Here is a 22,021-nt window from a genome sequence, read left to right on the forward strand (position 1 = left end):
CCCATTTTTTTAAAAGGCTAAGCCGGTTTTTTAAGGCATAATTTTTGAACCGATTTTTTAAGAGTGGACCGATTTTTACTTAAAAAACCTGTCATTAAATTTGCGTAATTAAGGGCATTTAATTATATTTCAAGAGTTTTCTATATATAAAAATTATTCAATAAATTAAGTATTATTAATGTCCAAATCCAAAAAGGAAACAAATAATACAAATCTTATTTTTTCCCTCTCTACACGTTTTCATATTTATTAAGTAGTGAACCGCTCCTTTAATATATGTATTAATACCTTACTTAAAAAATCTTAATTAATTACTCCAAAAAATCATAATTAAAATCTAATATATGCGATTTTAAAAAAAAAAACCATAAAATTCGCAATATATATATATTGGATTTTAGAAAAAAAAAAACAAAAAGAAAAAGAAAAAATTGTTGTGACATAAGATGCGTTTAAATTTTAAAATTAAATTATAATGAAGAATTTCGAGCATAGTACAGGTTATGTGTTAATTACTATTAAATTTAAGATGATTATTATTGAATTTTAAAAGTCACATATATGACACTCGCAACAACTCGTCCTCCTTATATTTACGAGATACAAGAAAAAATAATTTACTTAATAAAAAAATTTGATAGTATAATACCTCAGGCTCAATAAAAATGTGACACGTGTCCTATTGTAATTAGTGTCAAATCTGTGAGCGAAATTTGATAGGGTCACAACATTTAACCGAATTTCAATCCGATTCGAAATAAAGAGTATTTATTTTTCACCTTTTTTATTCGTTTAATTCGTTTTTTAACATTCCTAAGCTACGCCAGCTTTATTTCTCCAAAGGCTAGGGGAGCTTGGAGAATTTGGAAGAGTGAGAGGGAGATGATGCAGAGGTTTAAGGCAACCTTATTGCTGAGACGCAGCCTTCATAGCCCTCTCTTCCTCAACCACCACAGAACCCTCTGCTCTCTTCCGGACAGTGCTCTTGCCGAGGACCTTGACAGCCAAGTCAGTTTCCCGATCACCCTTTTGTCTGTTTCCTTTGTTTAAGCCAAACCATAACTCTCTCTCTTTCTCTCTCTCTGTGCAGGTATTGGTTGAGGCCAAAGCTTGGTCCAGAACAGCGATTCTGAACAGACCCTCGGTGCTCAATGCTCTCAGTACAGCAATGGTGTGTGCTCTCATTTTACCATGTCATTAACACGTTTTTTTGTGTGTTTTTTGGCGTTATCTTATACTCATACTTTACTTGAAAATGGGGTTATCTTATTTCAAGTGGTTTGGATAAACTTTCTTCCTCTGTGTGTGCTTTTGGCTATGGGGTCGGCACCCAAAGTTGAAACCTTTGAATTCAGGTTGTTATCTTATATCCAATTGGATCAGTTGAAAGAGTTATTATCTGGGTATTTGTTATTCTAGTGTCTGGTCGACAACCATTATGTATAATTGGGTTTTTTTTGGTGGTATCTTATACTCGTACAGTAATTGAAAATGGGGTTATCATATTTCTAGTGATTTGGATACACTTTCTTCCTCTCTGTGTTTTTGGCTATGGGGTTGGCACCCAATGTGGAAACCTTGGAATTCAGGTTGTTATCTTATATCCAATTGGCTCAGTGGAAAGAATTATCTTCTGGATATTTATTCTTCTAATGTCTGGTTGACAACCATTATGTATAATTGGGTTTAGCACCTTCCGTAATTCTCTGTAACAGTGTTGTTATATTCCCTCCAGTTGGTTCAATTGAAAACTTCTTGGTCATTTTGTTTAGGGTGTTTGCTTGACAACTATTATGCATTGTTATTAACTTGATTTTGTTCCTGGTGGCCCAATTGTATACTTTTTGTGATATGGGTTTTATGTTGTTCTATGAAACTAACAAGAAAGATATGTGACTTAATGACGCATCTTTGATTTCTAGGGGGCTAGATTACAAAATCTGTACACATGTTGGGAAAATGATCCTGATATCGGTTTTGTGGCAATTAAGGTAAAGATATCTATGCCGTTATCAGTTGTTGGATTCATATATTTGTAGTATTTTGAATTTTTGAGTGCGAATGATAATATTTAGCGGTGATTATTTTTTGCTGAGGAACTACTTAAAACATTTTTTTTGCTTTTTATGAAGGGCAGTGGCAGGGCATTTTGTGCTGGTGGTGATATTGTGACACTTTATCATATGATAAATGCAGGTAATAGACTCTTCTAACTTTTCCCTTTAAATTTACTGGGAAAAATCTTACACTAAAAGTAATTTTTATGAAGAAAAAGGCTTTGTTTTTGGTTGTGTATGATATGGAGAATATTAGCCTTAAATAGAGGGAGGTGGGATGGGGTTATGGGATACTGTTGTTAGGGGTAAACCTATGCTAGAACTATGGAGAATATATAGCAGTAATGGGATCTTCCGTGCCTAGACAAAAGATGCTGAGTTGGAGGGAAGTTACTTGTGGCAATCTTAAGGTTAGGATAAGCAAAATTACTTGCTTACCTTTTAGAGAAAGAATTGGTAGAAGGGGTGGAACGAGCTTACCTTTTAGAGAAAGGGGAAAGGGCTTTTTTTTTTAATAGAGAGATAGAGAACATTCAATAAAATTAAGCAGTACCTGATCAACCCACCAATACTGGTCCCACCAACGCTGGGAAGGCCCTGATATGTGTCCTTGTTACTTGAGTACTTAACAATTCTTTAAGTTGGTAATCTTGTTATGAAGTTGATGATTGTTTTTGGACATTCTTTTAACCTTTGGTTTGTTCTATGCAGGGAAGATTGAAGATTGTAAGGAATTTTTTCGGAAGATATATACTTTCATATACTTTCTAGGTACATATTTGAAGCCACATGTAAGTGTTCTTTTTCCTTTTTTATTTTTTTAGTGATGCATTAGTGGTTAATATGTTGCAGGCTTTTCAGTTTTGTGACTGCTATATTACCATCAATATGTGGTAATTTTTTGCAGACTTTTCTTTGAGATACTTGGTTCTTGTTTCACTGTATTTCTATTTGGCTCCTACTTCGGTTTCTCTTTCTGTTCTTTTAACTGTGGTGTGACATTCCTCTTATTGTTATTGTTATTGTTATTATTTCCTTCGTTCTGGTTGTCTACTTGGATTTCCTAAATTTTTCTGCAAAATATTGCATTTGAGTTTTCTGTAGTTTTTTCTCCACGGTTCGAATGATAAAGAAGTCACCAAGCTCTATTTTCTGAATTAAAGTCCATTAAAAAGTCTCATATCTGTTTTCTTCCCTGTTTTTGGGTTGCTGGTGATATTTATTAGTTCTAGTTCCTTTTGTTGGAATGGAACTTGAACTTTTCCATTTATTTTAACCATACTCTAGTCCATATACTCATATTTGTGCAGTAAATAATCTCAATGCAGGTGGCTCTTTTAAATGGCGTTACTATGGGTGGTGGGGCTGGAGTTTCAATCCCTGGGACATTTAGAGTTGCAACTGATAAAACTGTATGTAGCAAGATTGCACGTACTTTTATTCTTTTCCCCCTTATCTAGTCGTTGGCTTTGATGATTGTTTTGATTCTTGTTGTTCTCACTGACTCTATTTCTTTTATGCAAGAAATTTTGTAATTATTTTGCACCCCTACATCAGACTAATTATTTATTATTATTATTATTGTTGTTGTTGTTGTTGCAAGACAATCATTTCTGTACCAAAGACTTGTCCTGTATTTCAGAAATGTTTTGTTAACTATAATGCTGAATGCTTGATTTTTTTGGATAATGAAGTGTATGACTTCTGCTTTCATTACAATACACATATACAGGAGTGAAAAACGTAGTTCTTTTTTGCAGTGACGTGCTTGTGAAAACTTTGTTTCAAATTCCTTATTTAATATTCTTTAGATATTCAAAATTAATTTATTCTTACAAATCACAGGTTTTTGCTACCCCTGAAACTCTAATTGGTTTCCACCCTGATGCTGGCGCATCATTTTACCTCTCACATCTACCTGGTCACCTGGGTATGCTGGCAGTTACATTATAGTTTTTCCTGTGCTATCAAAATATGATTTATTACTGATATTCTTGCAGATAATATGTTATGTTTGGAGATATTAATGGAAGTCCCATATAATTCTATTTCTGGTCCTCGCATAAGTCTGATGATAGCAATATGTTAAGTCATTTTTGATGTGATTAACATTCTGCCCCTTGTGAATTTACCTCAATCTTTTATGATTTCCCTATAAACATTGATGAGGAGAAATTTAAGGGACGGATAAACTTGGTAAGTTTGTGATGATATCTATATGTTAAGTCATTGTTGATGTGATTAACATTCTGTCCCTTGTAAATTTACCTCAATCTTTTATGGTTTCGCTGTAAAGGTTCATTAGAAGAAATTTAAGGGACGGAGGAACTTGAAAGTTTAAAAGGCCTCAGTAATTGACACCATACTTAGTTTCAGAAGAACAGAAGTGAATTTCAATGCTTCTGCAAAATATTTTTATTTAAAGTTCTCTTCTTCTTGTATCTAGAAGCACACAACTTTCAGCAATGTTATTTAAGTAAATTGCATTAGGACTATACTTATCAAAAAAAAAAGTAAATTGCATTAGGACTTGTGAATATGATGACATTGTTGTAAGGATATTGCATAACAAACTCTACCAAAGTTTGTTCATTCATCCTTGAAATTGGTCTAAACTCTTCATGTGTTGAGGCACCATAATGGCTGGGTGACTTTAGTTCAATGTTGTTTTCTGAGTCTTTTATGGGGCTAACTTTTTGGGCCCTTTCTGTACATCAGAGAATGTTGACAATATAATTAGGAATTGATAACTAGGTGTTTGCCATTGATAAAGAACTTTTTGCTATTGAACTAATGCACATTTTTCATAGGGGAGTACTTGGGTCTAACAGGAGAAAAACTCAGTGGAGCGGAAATGATTGCTTGTGGGCTTGCTACACATTATGCACATACTGCAGTTACGTTTGTTGGATCCTTATCTTTAGTTTTCCAATCATCTTTCCTGCTTATATAACATTAGTGTGATTGCTTCTTTTTTACCGCAGAGGCTTCCATTAATTGAAGAACAACTTGGAAAATTGGTTACTGACGATCCTTCTGTCATTGAGACTTGTTTAGAAAAATATAGTGAGCTTGTCTATCCAGATAAGACTAGTGTAGTCAACAGGTACGTTTTATGAAACAGATTTGGATTAGGTGCTATAAAAAAAATTACATCCATATGATGTAGTTTTTTCAACGGTCCAGATTTATTTCCACATTTTAGAGAGAGAGAAGTTAAATCTGGACCGTTGAAAAAACTTTCGCACATGTGCTGTAGTTGGAACTTCACCGTTGAAAAAACTATCACACATATGCTGTAGTTTTTTTACAGCACTTAACCTTATAAAACCAGCTTCTCATAGAGATTTAGTTACATTTTAGAGGACAAAAATTTTCTCTCTTAAACAATATCAATTCAAACTATTTAGAATGTCATTAGCTTTGGAAGAAACTCTCAAGATTAATGCCTATTCCATCTTCATGACAATTGAACTTTCGATTGAAGTTTTGATATTAATGTTCAGTGCTCATTCCGTGTGCATTATAATTTAAATTTTGCTGATCTTTTTATTCTGCCATTTTGTCTAGATTTGAAATGCTTGATAAATGTTTCAGCCATGACACAGTTGAAGAAATTATCGATGCTTTGGTAAGCATATTTTTATTTTGCATATATCCTCTCTGTTCAAAAATATTATGGGTCAATATTTTAATAAATTTTCGTGGTCATTTATGCATAGGACGTGTTGTTCAACTTGGTTGACTTCATACTTAACTTTTTCCAGTATTTTTTTGGTTAATTGGAAGAAAGAAAATAATAGAAAACTAGAGGCACTAGAAACCATACAGCTGGGGAGAAGGGAAAATGAAAGAGAAAAATATCTATACTAACTCTTATTTAAAGAACTGTGGATCATTTTGAAAAAAAGTTTTGCTTCAAGTAGGCAATTTTCTATTTTAGCCAATCTTTATCTTCATCTCTGTGAATTGCTTCAACGATCAAGCCAACCATATAGCCAAAATATTAAATTTAAAAATTACAACTTAATAACATTACCACCTATGTCTTTAGCTACCTCAGATTAGATTAAAAAGCATGGTAGAGAGATGCATTTTATTTAAGGATAATGAAAGTGTGTCTTCAATTGGTTAACTTCCTCTTCCTTTTTCTTTTTGGCCAGTCTACATAAAGTGGATGTTGGGTCTCTTAAGTTCTTACCTTAATTGATTGGTTTTCTTATCACTCCCAATTAAGAACAGTTTCCTGTTATTGGATCACTTCCCTTGATGCTTGATTGTGGTGTTGCGGTTAGGAGTACTAAGTATTTTAAGTATGAGAATATGTGGTTGCAGTATGAGGGCTTTGTGAAACAGGTGAAAAATGGTGGATGTCCTACAGTTTTTAGGGCTCCCCTATTCTTATTATGGCATGGAAGTTGAGAGCTTTGAAAACGGATATGAAAAAATAGAATGAAGAGGTTTTTGGCAACGTTGGGAAGCAGAAAAAAAGATATTTTGGATGGAATCTGTGACCCTGATATTATTGTAGAGGGAAGACCCTAATATGATGATGAGAGGTTGAGAAAGGAAGAAATTTCTAGGGACTTGGAGAGGAAGAAATTTCTAGGTACTTGGAGAGGTTTATTCTTCTTGAAGAAATGACCTGAAGGCAAAAGTCAAGAGCTCTTTGGTTGAGAGAGGGAGACAAAAACACCTAATTTTTACGCTGGTGTCAAATTCAAATAGAAGAAATAACACTGGATTCTTTAGTTGTTAATGGGTCAATGTCAGCTTCTACAAAAGTAAGGGAGCATATTGTGCAATTTTACAATTAGCTTTATTCAGAACAATTCAGTTGGCGGCCAAAATTGGATGGTCTCTCGTTCAATTCCTTAGGAGTTGATGAGGGTTCATGGTTGGAAAGAGCTTTTGAGGAGAGAGGTTTTTGAGGTGGTGAGAGTCCTGAATAGTGATAAGGCCTAGGGCCATGATGGTTTCTTCATGGTGTTTTTTCAGAGTTGTTGGGAGGTCATTAAAGAGGATATCATGGATTTTTCAAGGATTTTCATCTGCAAGGGAAGTTTGAAAAGAGCATCAATGCAACTTTTATTTCCCTTATCCCTAAGAAAGTCAGTATCGTGGATATTAAGGAATTTTGTTCTATTAGTCTAGTGGATGGTGTTTATAAAATTATCTCTAAGGTACTATCCGAACATGCTTAAAACAGTGTTGGAGAAGATTATTTCTAGGTCTTAGAATGCGTTCATTAGGGGAGATAGATTTTGGATTTAGTTCTGGTAGCTAATGAATGCCTTGATAGTCGAATTAGATCAGGGGCATTTGGTGTGCTACGTAAATTAGACTTAGAAAAGGCCTGCCTATGATCATGTTAATTGGGAGTTCTTGTTGTATTTGTTGAGTATATGTGGCTTTGGGGAGAAATGGATAGCTTGGATAATTCATTGTATTTCTACGGTACATTTCTCCATTCTTATCAATGGATTTCCCACTGAATTTTTTAACAGTGCTCGTGGATTGAGACATAAGGATCCTTTAGTTGTCTCTTATATACTTCATTACTTCTTGTGTACTCAAGTTACGCTCCTCTGCTTTTTTTAATAAGATTGAATTACTTTTTTTTTTTTTTTTTAAAAAAAAAAGGTTCTGACCTGAAGGCTGGGCCATACGAGTTGTAGTTGCCGAACACCAACATTATCATCTATATGATGACAATTTAAAATAAAATTTATGGGATTTCTCTAAATTATGACATCCTATAACTTTGGATAAAACTTGTGATTGTCCCATTAAAATAAACATTTTGTCAGGAGACTGAGGCTAGTAAAACAAACGATGCGTGGTGCGCTTCCACCCTAAGGAGACTCAAGGAAACCTCACCATTAAGCTTGAAGGTTTCTTTGAAATCTGTAAGTTCCTCATACTCATGCTTCGCCGCCTTCTTTTTCTTTTTTTCCTTTTAAGAAACAATTGCATTACGATCTGATCCACCATACCGGCTCAGATACGAGAAGGAAGATTTCAGAGCCTTGATCAGTGCTTAATCCGTGAGTACCGAATGTCCCTACAAGGAATATCTAATCTGATTTCAAGAGACTTTCGCGAGGTATAAAATCTCTTGATTTTCTTCGTAGGAGAACAAACTTTCATAATCGTAATTACCTCATTTTGTTTTATATATGTTCTTCAGGGGGTTAGGGCACGGATGGTAGACAAGGACTTGGCACCAAAGGTATCAACTGCTTATATTCTCTTGTTGATTATCTGATTCATTGGTGACAATATTCTTACCCTATTATTTTGTTTGAGCAACTGTCTGTTGTCATGTTTCTTAAAATATGCAGTGGGATCCTCCGAGCTTGGAACAAGTGTCTGAAGACATGGTGGAGCACTATTTTTCCCCGCTTAGTGAATTCGAGCCTGATCTTGAGCTGCCCACGAAACTTCGAGAAGCATTCTCGTAGTTCATCTAGTTGTAACAAGTTGCTTTCTGCTTGTATGCTCACAAAACTTAGAGAAGCATTCATGTGGTTCATCTAGTTGCAATGACGCTTACAAAAAATAATGTAGGAGCAAAGCCAATAGGTATTTTGCAGGAAACTGCCTAAATTGTAGCCTCTCATCAAGGACAATTATCCATGGAAAGGGGAAAACTATCCCACGATTTTGTTGCTTATTGGTGACCTTGGGGTAAAAGGATTAATAAACAAAAAGAAATCTTTGGCTTTTGGACTCTTATTTTGCTTGTCATTATGGATCTTTTTATATGACGGAAGAAGAAATTCTCGGCGTGTAGAATGGACAAGATCCTTTCCATTTCATGATTCAGATCATATTATATTGCCACGTGATTTAAAAATTTTAAATGATGTGGCACTACGTACACCACTAGATGCTGTTAACCTGGCTCCAAATGTGTTTTAAGTAATAGCGGACCACCAAGCACAAGGCAATGGAATCGAAAATCAACTCTGCTGATCAAATTGCTTTGCAATTTGGAATTTGGGAAGACTCAAGAAATATGCATTGCAATTTGGAAGGATGTAGCTAAACTTAAATTGCTTTGCTTGTCCAACTTCTGCAAGTTTTACTAATTCCTTTCCATTTTGACTTTTCTCTCCATCCAAACAGGGGAGCACGGTATGTTAAACTCAATTCGGTTTAAAATATTTGGGGTTTCTTAATCCTAACAAGTTATAAAACTTTGATGCTGTACAAAGCATTTGATTACATTTTCCTTTTCCAACGACACACCTTCTAATGCTGTTTAGGCGGTTTCTTCATCCTTCATGCTTTCTTAAAAGTCGCTATACATTTGAACTTTCTTATGACAAAAAAACAAAACTGAAAGTGTGATAACTTTCAATTTGTGCTATAGCCTAAAAAGGAAAACAGAATACTTTCATCGAAAACGATTCCATGCAAGAAACTGTTGAAAAAATGAGTTATTTCATTAAAAAAAAAAAAAAAAAAAAAAATTGTTTTGTTTTAAGTAATGAAGCTTCCATAAACACTCAATATAGAAGAAAAAGCACCATCTCTTAGAAACATTCCTGCAGATAAAAGAAACATAAGGGCTGAAATTTGACTATGCAGGCATCACTTCCATGGAGAAATTAGAGCTTACTTGAAAGCTAAAATCTGTTCTAAGCACCCACTCAATTCAAATTATTCTTTCCAGACATCGACCAAAATACATGGAAGTAATTGAGACTTGTGTTTAGAATTGAAGTGTTTATACAGAAAAGAATTCGGCAAAATTTGCATGACATAATTTTTCAAAACAAATTGACAAATAGTAGCAGCTTCACTATAGATGCATTCCCAATATACAAATCCAATTGCTTTCGTACATGCTAGCTCCGTAATTTTTGAAGCGTATAATTCAAGGAACGGCACAATGAGAACGCCAATACAAACATTATCTGTCTCTCTATGAAGAGAGAAACACTTTCAGCTATTATGATACATGCTTCTCTGACTGGAAAGTACAGTAGTTTTATACATCAGTTAAACCAAAAATGGGCAGTTTAAATTTATTTCTGCTTTTCAAAATTCATTGACCGCCACACGATCAAACTTATCGCCTAAATAATCATCTCAATAAGCTTCTATATTTGAAAGAGAAAAAATCACTATAAGAAGATAAATTTTACCCTACCAATGAATATAGGGGGAAATGCTTCAATTGAAACTCCCAGCTAGTCGGCCTTTGTGCCCTTGTGAGCGTTTACTAATTGCGTCTGCACATCGTGAGAAACTGCCGAATGCTCTTTGTACTCCATTGTAAATTCGCCTTTTCCCTGCACAGATAAGAGGCATGCATCAACAAGACAAATCTTGACACTTAAAACTGGAAAACAAGTAAAACGCTATTTCTATTTACAGTAGAATTTCTGCTTTACCTGTGTCATTGACCGAAGAGCCGTTGAATACCCAAACATATTGTTCAGAGGAACCTGGAAAGACAACAAAAAGATTTCTGAGAAGCTTATTACCACTAAAACCGCCAAAGATTTCAACTGCTACCAACATCAACAACAAAAACACTTCTTTTTTAATTTTTTGGTCTTGGAATGGCAACAATGTGAAAAACATCAGCACGGCGGCACACTAACTTGGGTTCTTTTTTTACTAGCATAACAATTCTAAAGTTTTGAATCAAACAATTCTCAGTAAATTAATTGTTAATGATACACAGCAAGTGAACAGCACATTGGTAAAATAATCCTTGATCTGAAATTAATCATCATACAATTAAAATCAACATGGATGTTATTATGGATTAAAAGGTTCCATGAATAGTGATCAGATGCTACAATTCAAGGCAAAAATAAAAAATTGATGAGAACTAATAGGAAGAAGCAAAGATAGTAACTAGATACATATGAATTGGGAGAAAATTTTGATGAATCCCTATGTTATCACATATACAAATTTATAGAAAAACAACGTCCTGAAAAAAGCTAGCAATCTCCTATGAGCAAAGCCAATGCCGATATCAGAATTTTAAGTGAAAATAAAGCTAGAAAGTGATAGGAATACATGATTACTTGATGTCAGACTTCTAGAGCACAATATAAGCACGCATATGCTGCCAAGCAAAGACAGACCTGATGTTTGTAGACCAGACAAGACAAATTATAGTTTGACTTGAACATCTACGGACCAATCAAAGAAACTATTTCCTCTATTCATTCAAGAACATGACTTTGATATTCCAAAATTCAGTAGGTCCATAATAAAAATAAACCCGAGCATTGAAGACATGCAGTAATTGGAAAAAAAGGTGGTACCAGCATTTTTTGGAAATATGGCAGGAATGCAAAAAATATGCATACATTTAACCCAAAAAAAGAAGCTTACGTTGGCAGCAATTACAGAGTCATCTCCCTCCTGGTCATTTCCGACGATGACACCTTTTCTCCTATCATATGATAAATGCACAGATATTATCAGTTACAGAAGTCGTAAGGAACTTCATAATATTCTGGTAAAAGTTAAATGCTCACTTGTTAATATCACCAGCAACAGTGCCCTGAAATTCTGTAGGAACTTTTAATTCCACCGACATGATGGGCTCCAAGATTACTGGTTTAGCAGCTGTATAGCACTGTTTCAAAAAATGGACTTATAAACATATGAATGTAAAAAAAGCCTAGCAGTTAGGTTGAAATAATATTTAAAAAGGTAAGAATAGGCCACAGCATCAAAAGATGGAATAAATTCATTTTACAAAGAATTACACCCTGAACACAAGATACAAGAATGACCTGTCTAAATGCATATATTGAAGCTAACTTGAATGCAAGTTCACTGGAATCCACGGCATGGGAAGCACCATCTGTTAAAACAACACGAAGATGTTCGACTGGATGTCCAATTAATGAACCCCTGTACATGCAAGAGCAAACAGGTGCATCGTGACAAGCATCATACCAATTCATATTCACAATGAAAACTAGGCGCATGTTATGATAGAAAACCAATAATAATTGTACAAAAGATAATAATAAAGGCCTAAAATAACCTTAACAAAAATTCATGCAATATCATAGACAACATAATAGTACTCACGAATTTGCTGCTTCTTTAAAACCTTTCTCAATTGCTGGAATGAAGTTCGATGGTATAGCTTGCCCAACAATCATGTTATCAAATTCAAACTTAGTTGATGACCCCGGAGGAAGTGGCTCAATGTATCTAGCCAATATATAAAAACAAGAAGAATAAATAGCCAAATAACAGAGAAAAGCAAGCTATTTACAGCTACTTCACATCAGAACCAGCTACTCTTGCCAAGGCATTGACATTATATTATGGTAATTTGGTATGGTGAAGATGCAAAGAGCCAAAGGCATAGCCCAGGAAAATCACAGGTTTACCTAGGCATTGGTGTGGGTACCCAATAGCCACCCAATTTATGTGCTACATAAATCATACACCTGGTATTGATATTTTGACCAAATTTAGACGTTAATAAATATATTTTTTTAACAAAGATACTGAAAATTTTTATGGGCATAAAACTAATTTGGCATAAGTTCTCTAGCAACAAAAGAGATAATATAACAAGAAACATCATCTCTATCATGCATGTGGTGAACTATCAAGGATATAAATATTTAGTCAATTTAAACATCAATTCCATTACAATAAGCAAGGTGATTTTACAATTAACTTTGAATCACTCATCAAAAGGAAACCTTTTTTTTTTTTTTTTTTTTTAAGAAGAGAATCCACCATTTCTAATAACAATTTTTTTGGTCTTCAAGTAATGCTGACATTAAGGTACCCCATGATCAGATAATCCTCTTTGTTCCATTAATACCTTGAGATGGATAAAGGTTTATATAACACACCATGTCTAATATGGGCATTTAACAGGATCAGCATGGAAAAAGGAAAAGATTAAACAAGATATACAAATGACAGGTAAAAAGAAATGAAATTCACCAAGTGTCTTAGGTATAAGGATAAACCCAAAACAGTTCTCCTTACCCACAAACACGTCCATATTGACCTTGTCCACCAGTTTGCTTCTTATGTAAATAATCAAACTCAGCACGTTGAGTAACAGTTTCTCTGAAATTTACACGTGGCTTACCAACAGTTGCATCAACCTACTCAAGGAAAGGTGAAAGAAGAAGAATTGAACCATGATACAGGACTGCAGACTTCCAGTAATAAACAAAACTGAAAAAAAATCCTAATTTTATACATTAAAAAAAAATAAAAATAAAAGAAAAGGAAAAAAAGACAGAAAGGATGAGCACCTTATACTCTCTCCTAATCCGCTCAACATATATGTCCAAATGCAGCTCTCCCATCCCAGAAATAATTGTCTACTTGGGATAAAAATAAAATGACAAGGTAAGGCATCATAATTGCTTTGTAAACTCAAATTATAAGGGGAAAGTACGAGAAAACATATTTACAAATTAGACCTGCCCACTCTCAGCATCCAACCCAACTCGGAAAGTAGGATCTTCTCTCTGGAAACGATTCAAAGCCTTCGAAAACTATCAAAAAGAAAACAAGAAAATTGTCATGTAATGTGGAATACTAACAAATACGCATGCACGCATACATACACACTTAACCAAAAACAACTAACCTGTCCTCCTGTATCTTTCGAAACTGGTTGAACAGCTAAAGACATCACTGGCTCAGGGACATTCATAGAGGTCATGGTGTACTTAACTGACCCATCAGTAAATGTATCTCCTGTTAACAAAAGAAAGCATAAACTAAGGAAAATTCAGAAAGGCAAAACAGAAGAAACAACTAGGAAAAAAATATCATAACCATCAGGTTTCAAAGCTTCAAACCCAACTATAAGCAGTTTACGTTATTAAATCTACTCCAAATATACCAGTATTTCAAAAGATGCGGGATCCATCCCCAACCTTGAAGGAGACAAAGTTTGAGAAATTCCCCCAGCCATTCCTAATATTCCTCAAAAGGCACACCCTGTAGGGCTCTCGAGCTTCTTCTGAAGATCAACCCCTTTTTTGGACCCCATACTTCTCAACAATCACTTGTCTCCATTTTGACATTTCCCTTTCTCTTTTAGAAACTTCAACTTGCACTAGTTCCTCAGTGTCTGGTTTGGAAGGCAGGATATCCCAACCCTACTATCATTATGCCTTTTCAATTTCACTTGGTTCAACTCTAGTTTTGACCTTTTTTTCATATGTGGGACTCTCTACCTTCTTGGGTAGATAATTGATCTTCATTTTGATAGTGAGTAGTTTTTATAATTATAAGTCAAAATAAGAAAAATAAGCGAACTGGGGGAGGTTACCCACACGCTACACAGACAACTAAGGAAAACAACACAGAACTACAAAATATCATGTGCACATAAGCAAAGGGATAAGTGTGACCTGATGCACACTCTACACCAAATACAGCAACTATTTGCCCAGCATGTGCCTCTTGAATATCCTGTAAATAAAAAGACCCCGAGAAGAAGGAAAAAGAAGAAGAGTAAATTAACTGAAGTTAAAACCATATAACTCAACAACTCTAATCTATTCATCTAACCTAAAAGAGTTTTACTCTGGAAGATTAGAATGAGACCTACCCCAACCCCACCCCATTACCACCTGAGCCATGGCCCAGGGACTAACAGAAGACATCATATAGATGTTTGATTTCTGAAATTTTGATTTCACATATAGAAAGGCCCAATCTTATTATTAGCATTAACTACTACAATGAATGTTAAAGCAAAAACTAACCTCCATCTCATCAGAATGCATCCGAACCAAGCGAGGAACCTGAAAGAAGAGGATAATATAACCTTATCCAGTAAATTTACTTTAGAAATTCAATCAGAGTGTCTTGAGTTACGAAAAACAGACATGCCAGAGAATTGAGTAATGAAATCAAACTATTTTCCAAAAGTTAAAGGATGTAGTACTCCAGCTTATATCATTAACCAATGCACAAGTCCACAACACACAAATGACACATCTTACCACATCAAGCCATAACTATGAGCCTTGCAATCACATAAAGAAAAAAATATCCGAGTCACCTTGCATTTGATACTGAAACGGTCATAATATATGCAAACACCAGACTGTCCTATATACTCTCTGTGTCCCACAATGTTAGTCCCTTTCCCATTTTAAGATGTTTCACAATGGATTTCCAATTTGAAATTTCATATGTAAAATTTTTTAGTTTCTTAAACTACCCACTTACGGGAAAATCTTAGAATATTCTACAAAAGTTACTACATATAAAAACAGGGTTACTTAAGGAATTTTGTCACTTTTACAACAAGGGAACATTTATGTTCTCGTAAAAAAATTGGATTCTTGAAAAGGGACTAGCAAAGTGGGATCAAAGGATTATCATATTAGCCAACTCAACACAATTCAAGTTCTTCCAAAATTGTTCAAAATGATGGACCATAAAGGAATCTCATATTGAAATATTTCAGAAAGGAAAATATTCTGGAAGAATGATAAGTTCAACAACATAAACTTGTTCGCATTCACATATCATTTTCTTTCAAATGACACAGGAATATGTAAAATGGAATAATTGAAAGCGTGTTTGCATCTCATTTTCTTTCAAATGACACTTGTATATGTGAAATGGAATAATTGATAACATGAATCAGAACAGATGATCTCAAGCCTATGGCATAACTTGAATTGAAAACAACCAAGCTAGTACATCACATGACTTGAACTGACCTTAATCTTCTTTCCAGTGTTTATGTTATATATAAAATCACCCTTCCGAATAACACCTTCGTAGATTCTTCGTTAAAAAACAAAAGTTGTTAGCATAAGCGTTCATCTACAAGGCTGAGTGCTAACACAGCCCAGTACAGGAATGCAATAATAATACAGTTGGACTAGCATAGAATAAAAGTACCACCTCTCAGGCATACCTTAGATATGTCAACTGACCAAAGCGCCCTTCCTCCAGTTTAAAAGCTAATGCCACAAGAGGTCCATTAGGAGTTCCAGACAATGTAACCTACATGAGAATGAAATATATTAGTTCCCTAGTGAGGTTTTATAACAAATAACATTACACAAAATTCAAAACCCAATTTTGAGCAACTGAATACCTTCTCTTCATTATTTGTTTGGTCAAGAGCATAGTTACTAACTTCAATTGGACAAGGCAAATAACTAAGTACACCATTCAGAAGTGGTTGTACTCCCTGTAGTCCAGAAAGAGCAAAAGATGAGGAATATAATAGACAGACATCTGATAGTTGCACAAACAAGTAGTATATATAATTTCTTTACCATGCACTACCACACGTACCCTGGTAGGGCATATAGAATAAAATAAAATGCTTGCTTATATCTAATAAGCTTCCATAATGGCAATAACAGCCTCAATCATCGTCCACATAGACCGCAAATAGTCTCCACAAAGGCATGCGAGAAAATGTAACTTGACAGGTCACAATGTAATCTATCTAACCAGCATTACTTCATAAAGAACTAAACAATTATTGAAAGAGAGAAAATCTGTAACGTACTTAGAGATTAACTCTACTTATACTCACCATGAAATCTACCGAATTGGCAGTGCACACATATATCTTTAGGGAGATATGTTGCTTTGGGGGGAAATGGAGAGCTTAGATAGTGCATTTAATTTCTACAGTGCTACTTCTGGATTCTTTAGCTAGCAGATCTAATTCCAGTTGGAGATGCAGGTGATGTAGAAGGTTTGGCAAGTATTCTTGGTTTTTAGAGTGGCATCTTTGTCAATAAAGTATTTGGGTCTTCCCTTGGGAGCTTCTTGTAAGGCTACATCTATTTGGATGGTAATATTGAAAAAATGGAACCTTGTTTGGCTAATTGGAAGAGGCTTTATCTGTCTAAGAGAGGCAGATGGAATTTGATAAAAACACTCTTACCAATTAGCCTACTTGTTATTTGTTTCTCTTCTCTATTAATGTAGGCGTGGCTAATAGGCTTGAAAAACTTCAGATGTGAATTTTTATGGGGTGGAATTGGGGATGAGTTTTAAGTTTCATTTACTTAAATGGCCAACAATTTGTACTCCAGTGAAATGAGGTGGTTGGGGGTAAAGAAACCTAATTCAGTTTGATCAAGCTCTTTTGGGAAATGGTTATGGCATTAGGCTATGAAGAGGTAGGCTTTGTAGAGATCGGTGGTGGAAACTAAATATGATAGTTTTGGAGGAGGTTTGTGTTCCAAAGAGGTAGCAAGGCCTTTAGAGTGGCTGTGTGAAAATATACAAGGCTAGGTTAGGTTTATCCATGATCTGAGGTGTGGGGAATGACCCCTGAAAATTTATTTCCCGGACTTGTTTAGTATTGCACGTTGTAAGGACATGTGCATGGTAGATCATATGCAGTTTTGAAATGGAAATCCTCAATGGAATATATTTTTTACTAGACCAGTGTGTGATTGGGAGGTGGATTTGGTATCTTCTTTCTTTTAGCTGTTATATTCTATCAAATTAAGGCAAAGAGGTGATGATATAATATGTTGAATTCCTTCCAAAAGGCGTAAGTTTGAAGTGAGGTTCTATATCATGTGTTATCCATTTCTACTAGTTCCCATTTTCCTTGGAATAGTATTTGGAAGGCTCGTTCGAAAGTGGCGTTCTTTGTGTGGAAAATGGCATTAGGAAGAATCTTGACATTGAAACCTGAGGAAGAGGAACGTTATAGTGGTTGATTGGCTTTGTATGAAAAAGTGAGAGCTCATTGATCACCTTATTTTTCACTATGAAGTGGAAAGAGATATATGGAGTTCATTTTTCCATCTTTTTGGTGTTAATTGGGTTATGCCTAGACGGGGTAAGAGTGTTGTTGGTGAGTTAGAGAGGTCATGTGGGAAGCCTCAACATTTTTGAAAGTTTGGAGGTTGGCTCATTTGTGTTTAATGAGGTATATTTGGAAAGAGCGGAATGCAAGGAGGTTTAAAGATCTCGATACTTCAGCAGTAGAGCTAAAAAATATTATGTCCAAATCCTTTTATACATGGACAACAACACATAATAGCCTGCAATTTTTTTTTTTTTTTTTTTTTTGTCCCTAATTAGGGTTTCTCTTGTATACTTCTTATGTACAAAGGTTGCATTCCTTTGCGCTTTTCTAATGAGATTGAATTACTTATAAAAATAAAAAATTCCCTAGTGGCATTCTTTAATTACCTTGAATTAAAAATATCATCAAAATTCATTTTCAAAGTATATGAGTATATTCTCATATTACCTTGTTTTTAAATGCACTACCCATGAATACAGGTACAAATTTCCGTGCTACAGTTGCTCTGCGAATCGCCTCCTACACAACAAATGAAAAATTAAATTTCCCTTAAACATATAGTGACAACAAAAAGTTGGCAGTATTTAGCAATGAAGTAGCACTATATAAAGAATAATATTACAATACAAGGGAATTTCGATTACTTATAAAGAAAAGAAATCCTTAGGGGGGACATTGACATTTTGTTGGTAGTTTAGGGGGAACATTGACACAATTGGTAGTTTGGAGGGACATTGACAATAGGGTGGTAGTTCTGTACACACCTCAAGTTCAGTAGATGATATAGGCTCATCATTAAGAAATGCTTCAGCAAGTTTATCATCAACTTCAGAAACAGTCTCTATCAGTTCACGTCTCTTTTCTGCAGCTAAAGCCTCCATATTGGCAGGTATTTCTTCAGTAACCACTTTTTCACTGCAATATGCAACAAGATAATAAGTGGTAAATATTGGGGAAAAAAAGAAAATTTTCATTAGAAAAAAGAACACCAGTCTTAGAAACAGACCCACTGTAACCATGAAAAAAATATGCTTTTTGTTGCACAAGGTCAATAAGACCCTTAAAATCCTCCTCCAACCCAATTGGAACTTGCATGGCAGCACTGTGATGCCGGAGCTTAGACCTTGCCTACAAGATAAATCAATCTAATCAGTATATTGTTAGTGAAGATTCAAATTTATGATCATTGAAAACCAGCTTGACTAAATTGCTGAGTAAAACAAGGACAATCTACTATGTTGCAGATTATTGATCAAAATTTTATGTCTTTTGAGAATGTTGTGCTCTATGTAAGAAAAAGGAAAATTAATTATGTAAAGTCACTAAATAATGTTTGCACAAATAATAATCATGCATAAGGTATCAAGCAACAAGTAGAAGATAAAATTATTTGCCCATCCAGAAGAAGGATAATTTTTAATTACTACTAGATTTGTATCCCTAACTCCCACAGGACTTTTTGACCAACATAACTCTTTAAGTATTCAAGCTCTCAAACATGTTACAGGGAAAGAAATTCATTAAGTTCTTTCATGAAATTATGGAGGGAACCTAAAGACATATCTAGCCAGTAGAAACATGCTACGTCTTCATTATAAATAAATTGTAAACTAGATGCTCCACTTTCTGCTTACAATAAACATCAAGTAAAATCAATAAAAAACAAAAAAAGAAGATATTTTAACGATGTATCATAATTCAAGAATGTACCTGGTTCAGAACTTTCCATGGATCTGCTCCCATTCGATCAAGCTTGTTAATAAATGCAACTCTTGGAACCTCATATCTTCTCATTTGCCGATCAACTGTAATTGACTGACTTTGCACACCACCAACACTACAAAGGACAAGAATGGCACCGTCAAGAACACGCAAAGCCCTCTCCACCTCAATGGTGAAATCAACGTGACCAGGGGTGTCAATAATGTTAATCTGCAAATAGTAAATTTTCCAGATGTATGAGAAATCCAGCAAAGAGGGCAACAATTTTTTCATGAGCCAGGTTTATCAATCAATAATTCACACAAGAACAAACTTGACAATATCAACAATTGAAATTCAAAAACTTAATTTTAATCCCTCAATTTCACAGCAACCAAAGAATAAAGACTCAAAATATTTCTTCGATATTTTATCACAACAAGGGGATGCGCTAATCATGTTTGCATGATACCAAAATGACTACTCACAATCGGGACTCCCTATAAAATATTTATTACATGTCAACACAATGCTCTCATGGTTCAAAATCTTAGATCCACACAATCCTTGGTATCATCTACTGTGACGAGGTACCAAAATATCGCACTCAAATGCCTAATATCCTCAATCCTCATCAAGGAAATCCACGCTATGTTACCGTGCTTGAGCCACTTGGTAGTACCAGGTTGACTCTAATATCATCTGTCACAACATGCAAGCTACATTTGCACGATACTTGACAAGACTGGAAACTATTCCTCTACATATGCCTAACTCAAAATTCAACCTTCAACTTATCGTTTTTATTCATATCTAGTGGCTAGTGCCTCGGGAATCAGGTCCCAACTAAAGACAATGGTGGTTAACTGAACAAGACCCAAAATCTCATTCTAGTTTCTTTCCCCACATTTTCTCGGCCACCTAAGTAAACCCTACCTTACAAATACAATAGCATTTCAATAACATCTCCTCAAGCTTTAAGTATAAAATTTGTAACTTCCAATTTAATTTCTTTTCCTACATTTCCTAATCAACCAAGCAAAACCCAATTGCTTCCTTGTTGTTGGGGTGCCCACCCCCTCTTGTACTTAGTTTCCTCGTAACCCTCTTTCAATAGGGGAAAAAAAAGAAGAAAAAAAAGCAAAACCCAATTGCAATTCCTTCAAATTTTCCTACATTTTCTTACCAAACTAAACAGAGAATAACAACACAGCATATTTGATACCTGATAGTCATTCCAAGTACAGTAAGTGGCGGCGGACTGAATAGTGATCCCCTTCTCCCTCTCCAAATCCATGGAGTCCATTTTGGCTCCGACCCCATCTCTCCCTCTGACCTCGTGGATCTCGTGGATACGACCGGTGTAGAAGAGAACGCGCTCGGTGAGCGTAGTCTTGCCGGAGTCGATGTGCGCCGAGATCCCGATGTTGCGGAGCCGGTTCATCGATTCCTTCCACCAGGGCTCCTCGCCCTCCTTCGCGGCGCGTGCCAAGTTCCCAGACGAGAAGCGGCGGAGATGGAGGTTTAGGTTGTGACTGAGAAGCGCGGTCGTTGGGGAGTGGGACGGCGTCGTTTTGTTGGAGTAGAGGGTATAGAGAAGGCGGGGTGTGTGGGGTCTTGGGAAGCGAGCCATGGTGGTGGGTTGAGGGTTTGAGGGGGGTGGTCAGGTTAAACCCTAAACCCTGGAGGGCTTTGTGTGTGTCTCAGTGCGTCTGTTACTGTTGGGGAGTTGGGTCTGGGGTTTTTGGTTGGAAGGACAGCAGAGAGTAAGAAAGAAGCAGAAATGAGGCGGGTCCGGTGAAATGGATACTGTAGACGGGTTCGGGTTGGGGTTTCATGGTGCGCTTGGTGGGATAATTTGGTGGGGAAATTTTTTTTTTTTTAAAAAAAAAACACAAAGTTGGAGGTTGACTGCTATTCGTGTTCGCGTATGGATACTGTAGACGGGTATGAGATTATATTGGTTACTTTGTCTTGATTTATTTAAGGGAAGTGTTAGTGAGCCAAATAAATAAACTCAAATTTTTTTTTAAACTAATGTGGCAGATAAGGAAAAAAAAATTGCATTTTTTTAATTTAAAAACCCTTGCCATGTCAGTTTGAAATTTTTTCTAAATTTGTTTGTTTGACTCCCTAGCACTTCTCTTTATTTGATTAAATGAGTTAGACCTTTTAATTCTAAACCGCTAATTTCATATTGGGTTAGTGAGATATATTGAAAATTGTCAATCTTAAATATAATTTATCGGGTAATTGTGTTGAAATATGAGTATAAAACCATATAGATTAACCTTAACTCGATCCATTTAATTAGACAAGTTAGACCTTTCAACTTTTCTAATCTGTTACTTTCATATTGAATTCGTGCCGAATTTGCGTGTCGTGTTAAAAATTGCTAACCTTAATTGAAGGACGGTCATTATATTGACATTTGTCCTTGAATGCAAGATTCTTGCATATATTTTAAATTGTTGAG

At 35.3% G+C, this 22,021-nt stretch overlaps 2 protein-coding genes across 5 annotated transcripts; one reads left to right on the forward strand and one right to left on the reverse strand.

The window, feature by feature from the left end:
• The first annotated feature begins 812 nt into the window (after positions 1-812).
• LOC132162651 (3-hydroxyisobutyryl-CoA hydrolase-like protein 1, mitochondrial) lies at positions 813-8,795 on the forward strand. Of its 3 annotated transcripts, none has more exons than XM_059572937.1 (14): positions 813-1,008; positions 1,091-1,171; positions 1,923-1,991; positions 2,133-2,196; positions 2,769-2,848; positions 3,386-3,469; positions 3,903-3,987; positions 4,868-4,953; positions 5,042-5,163; positions 5,628-5,688; positions 7,868-7,966; positions 8,062-8,163; positions 8,248-8,289; positions 8,402-8,795. In XM_059572937.1, the coding sequence occupies exons 1-14, from the start codon at positions 883-885 to the stop codon at positions 8,519-8,521; spliced, it is 1,221 nt and encodes a 406-aa protein (XP_059428920.1). In that variant the 5' UTR covers positions 813-882; the 3' UTR covers positions 8,522-8,795. The 3 variants fall into 3 exon arrangements, with proteins under 3 accessions (XP_059428920.1, XP_059428928.1, XP_059428932.1); XM_059572949.1 differs by having other exon boundaries at positions 919-1,008; positions 2,138-2,196; XM_059572945.1 differs by lacking the exon at positions 1,923-1,991.
• Positions 8,796-9,699: 904 nt separating this feature from the next.
• LOC132179536 (elongation factor G-2, mitochondrial) lies at positions 9,700-21,354 on the reverse strand. Of its 2 annotated transcripts, XM_059592282.1 has the most exons (21): positions 20,771-21,354; positions 19,555-19,776; positions 18,851-18,972; positions 18,609-18,759; positions 18,292-18,363; positions 16,156-16,251; positions 15,973-16,061; positions 15,773-15,839; positions 14,804-14,842; positions 14,447-14,507; positions 13,675-13,784; positions 13,505-13,579; positions 13,334-13,402; positions 13,059-13,180; positions 12,135-12,260; positions 11,831-11,951; positions 11,570-11,670; positions 11,424-11,484; positions 10,463-10,516; positions 10,219-10,360; positions 9,700-10,038 (listed from the first exon to the last, which is right to left on the reverse strand). In XM_059592282.1, exons 1-20 carry the CDS (start codon positions 21,176-21,178, stop codon positions 10,259-10,261), a joined length of 2,268 nt encoding a protein of 755 aa, XP_059448265.1. In that variant the 5' UTR covers positions 21,179-21,354; the 3' UTR covers positions 9,700-10,038; positions 10,219-10,258. The 2 variants fall into 2 exon arrangements, with proteins under 2 accessions (XP_059448265.1, XP_059448256.1); XM_059592273.1 differs by having other exon boundaries at positions 9,700-10,360; positions 20,771-21,353.
• Positions 21,355-22,021: the final 667 nt, after the last annotated feature.

Source organism: Corylus avellana, chromosome ca1, assembly GCF_901000735.1.
Source record: "Corylus avellana chromosome ca1, CavTom2PMs-1.0".
NCBI classification, from domain to species: Eukaryota; Viridiplantae; Streptophyta; class Magnoliopsida; order Fagales; family Betulaceae; genus Corylus; species Corylus avellana.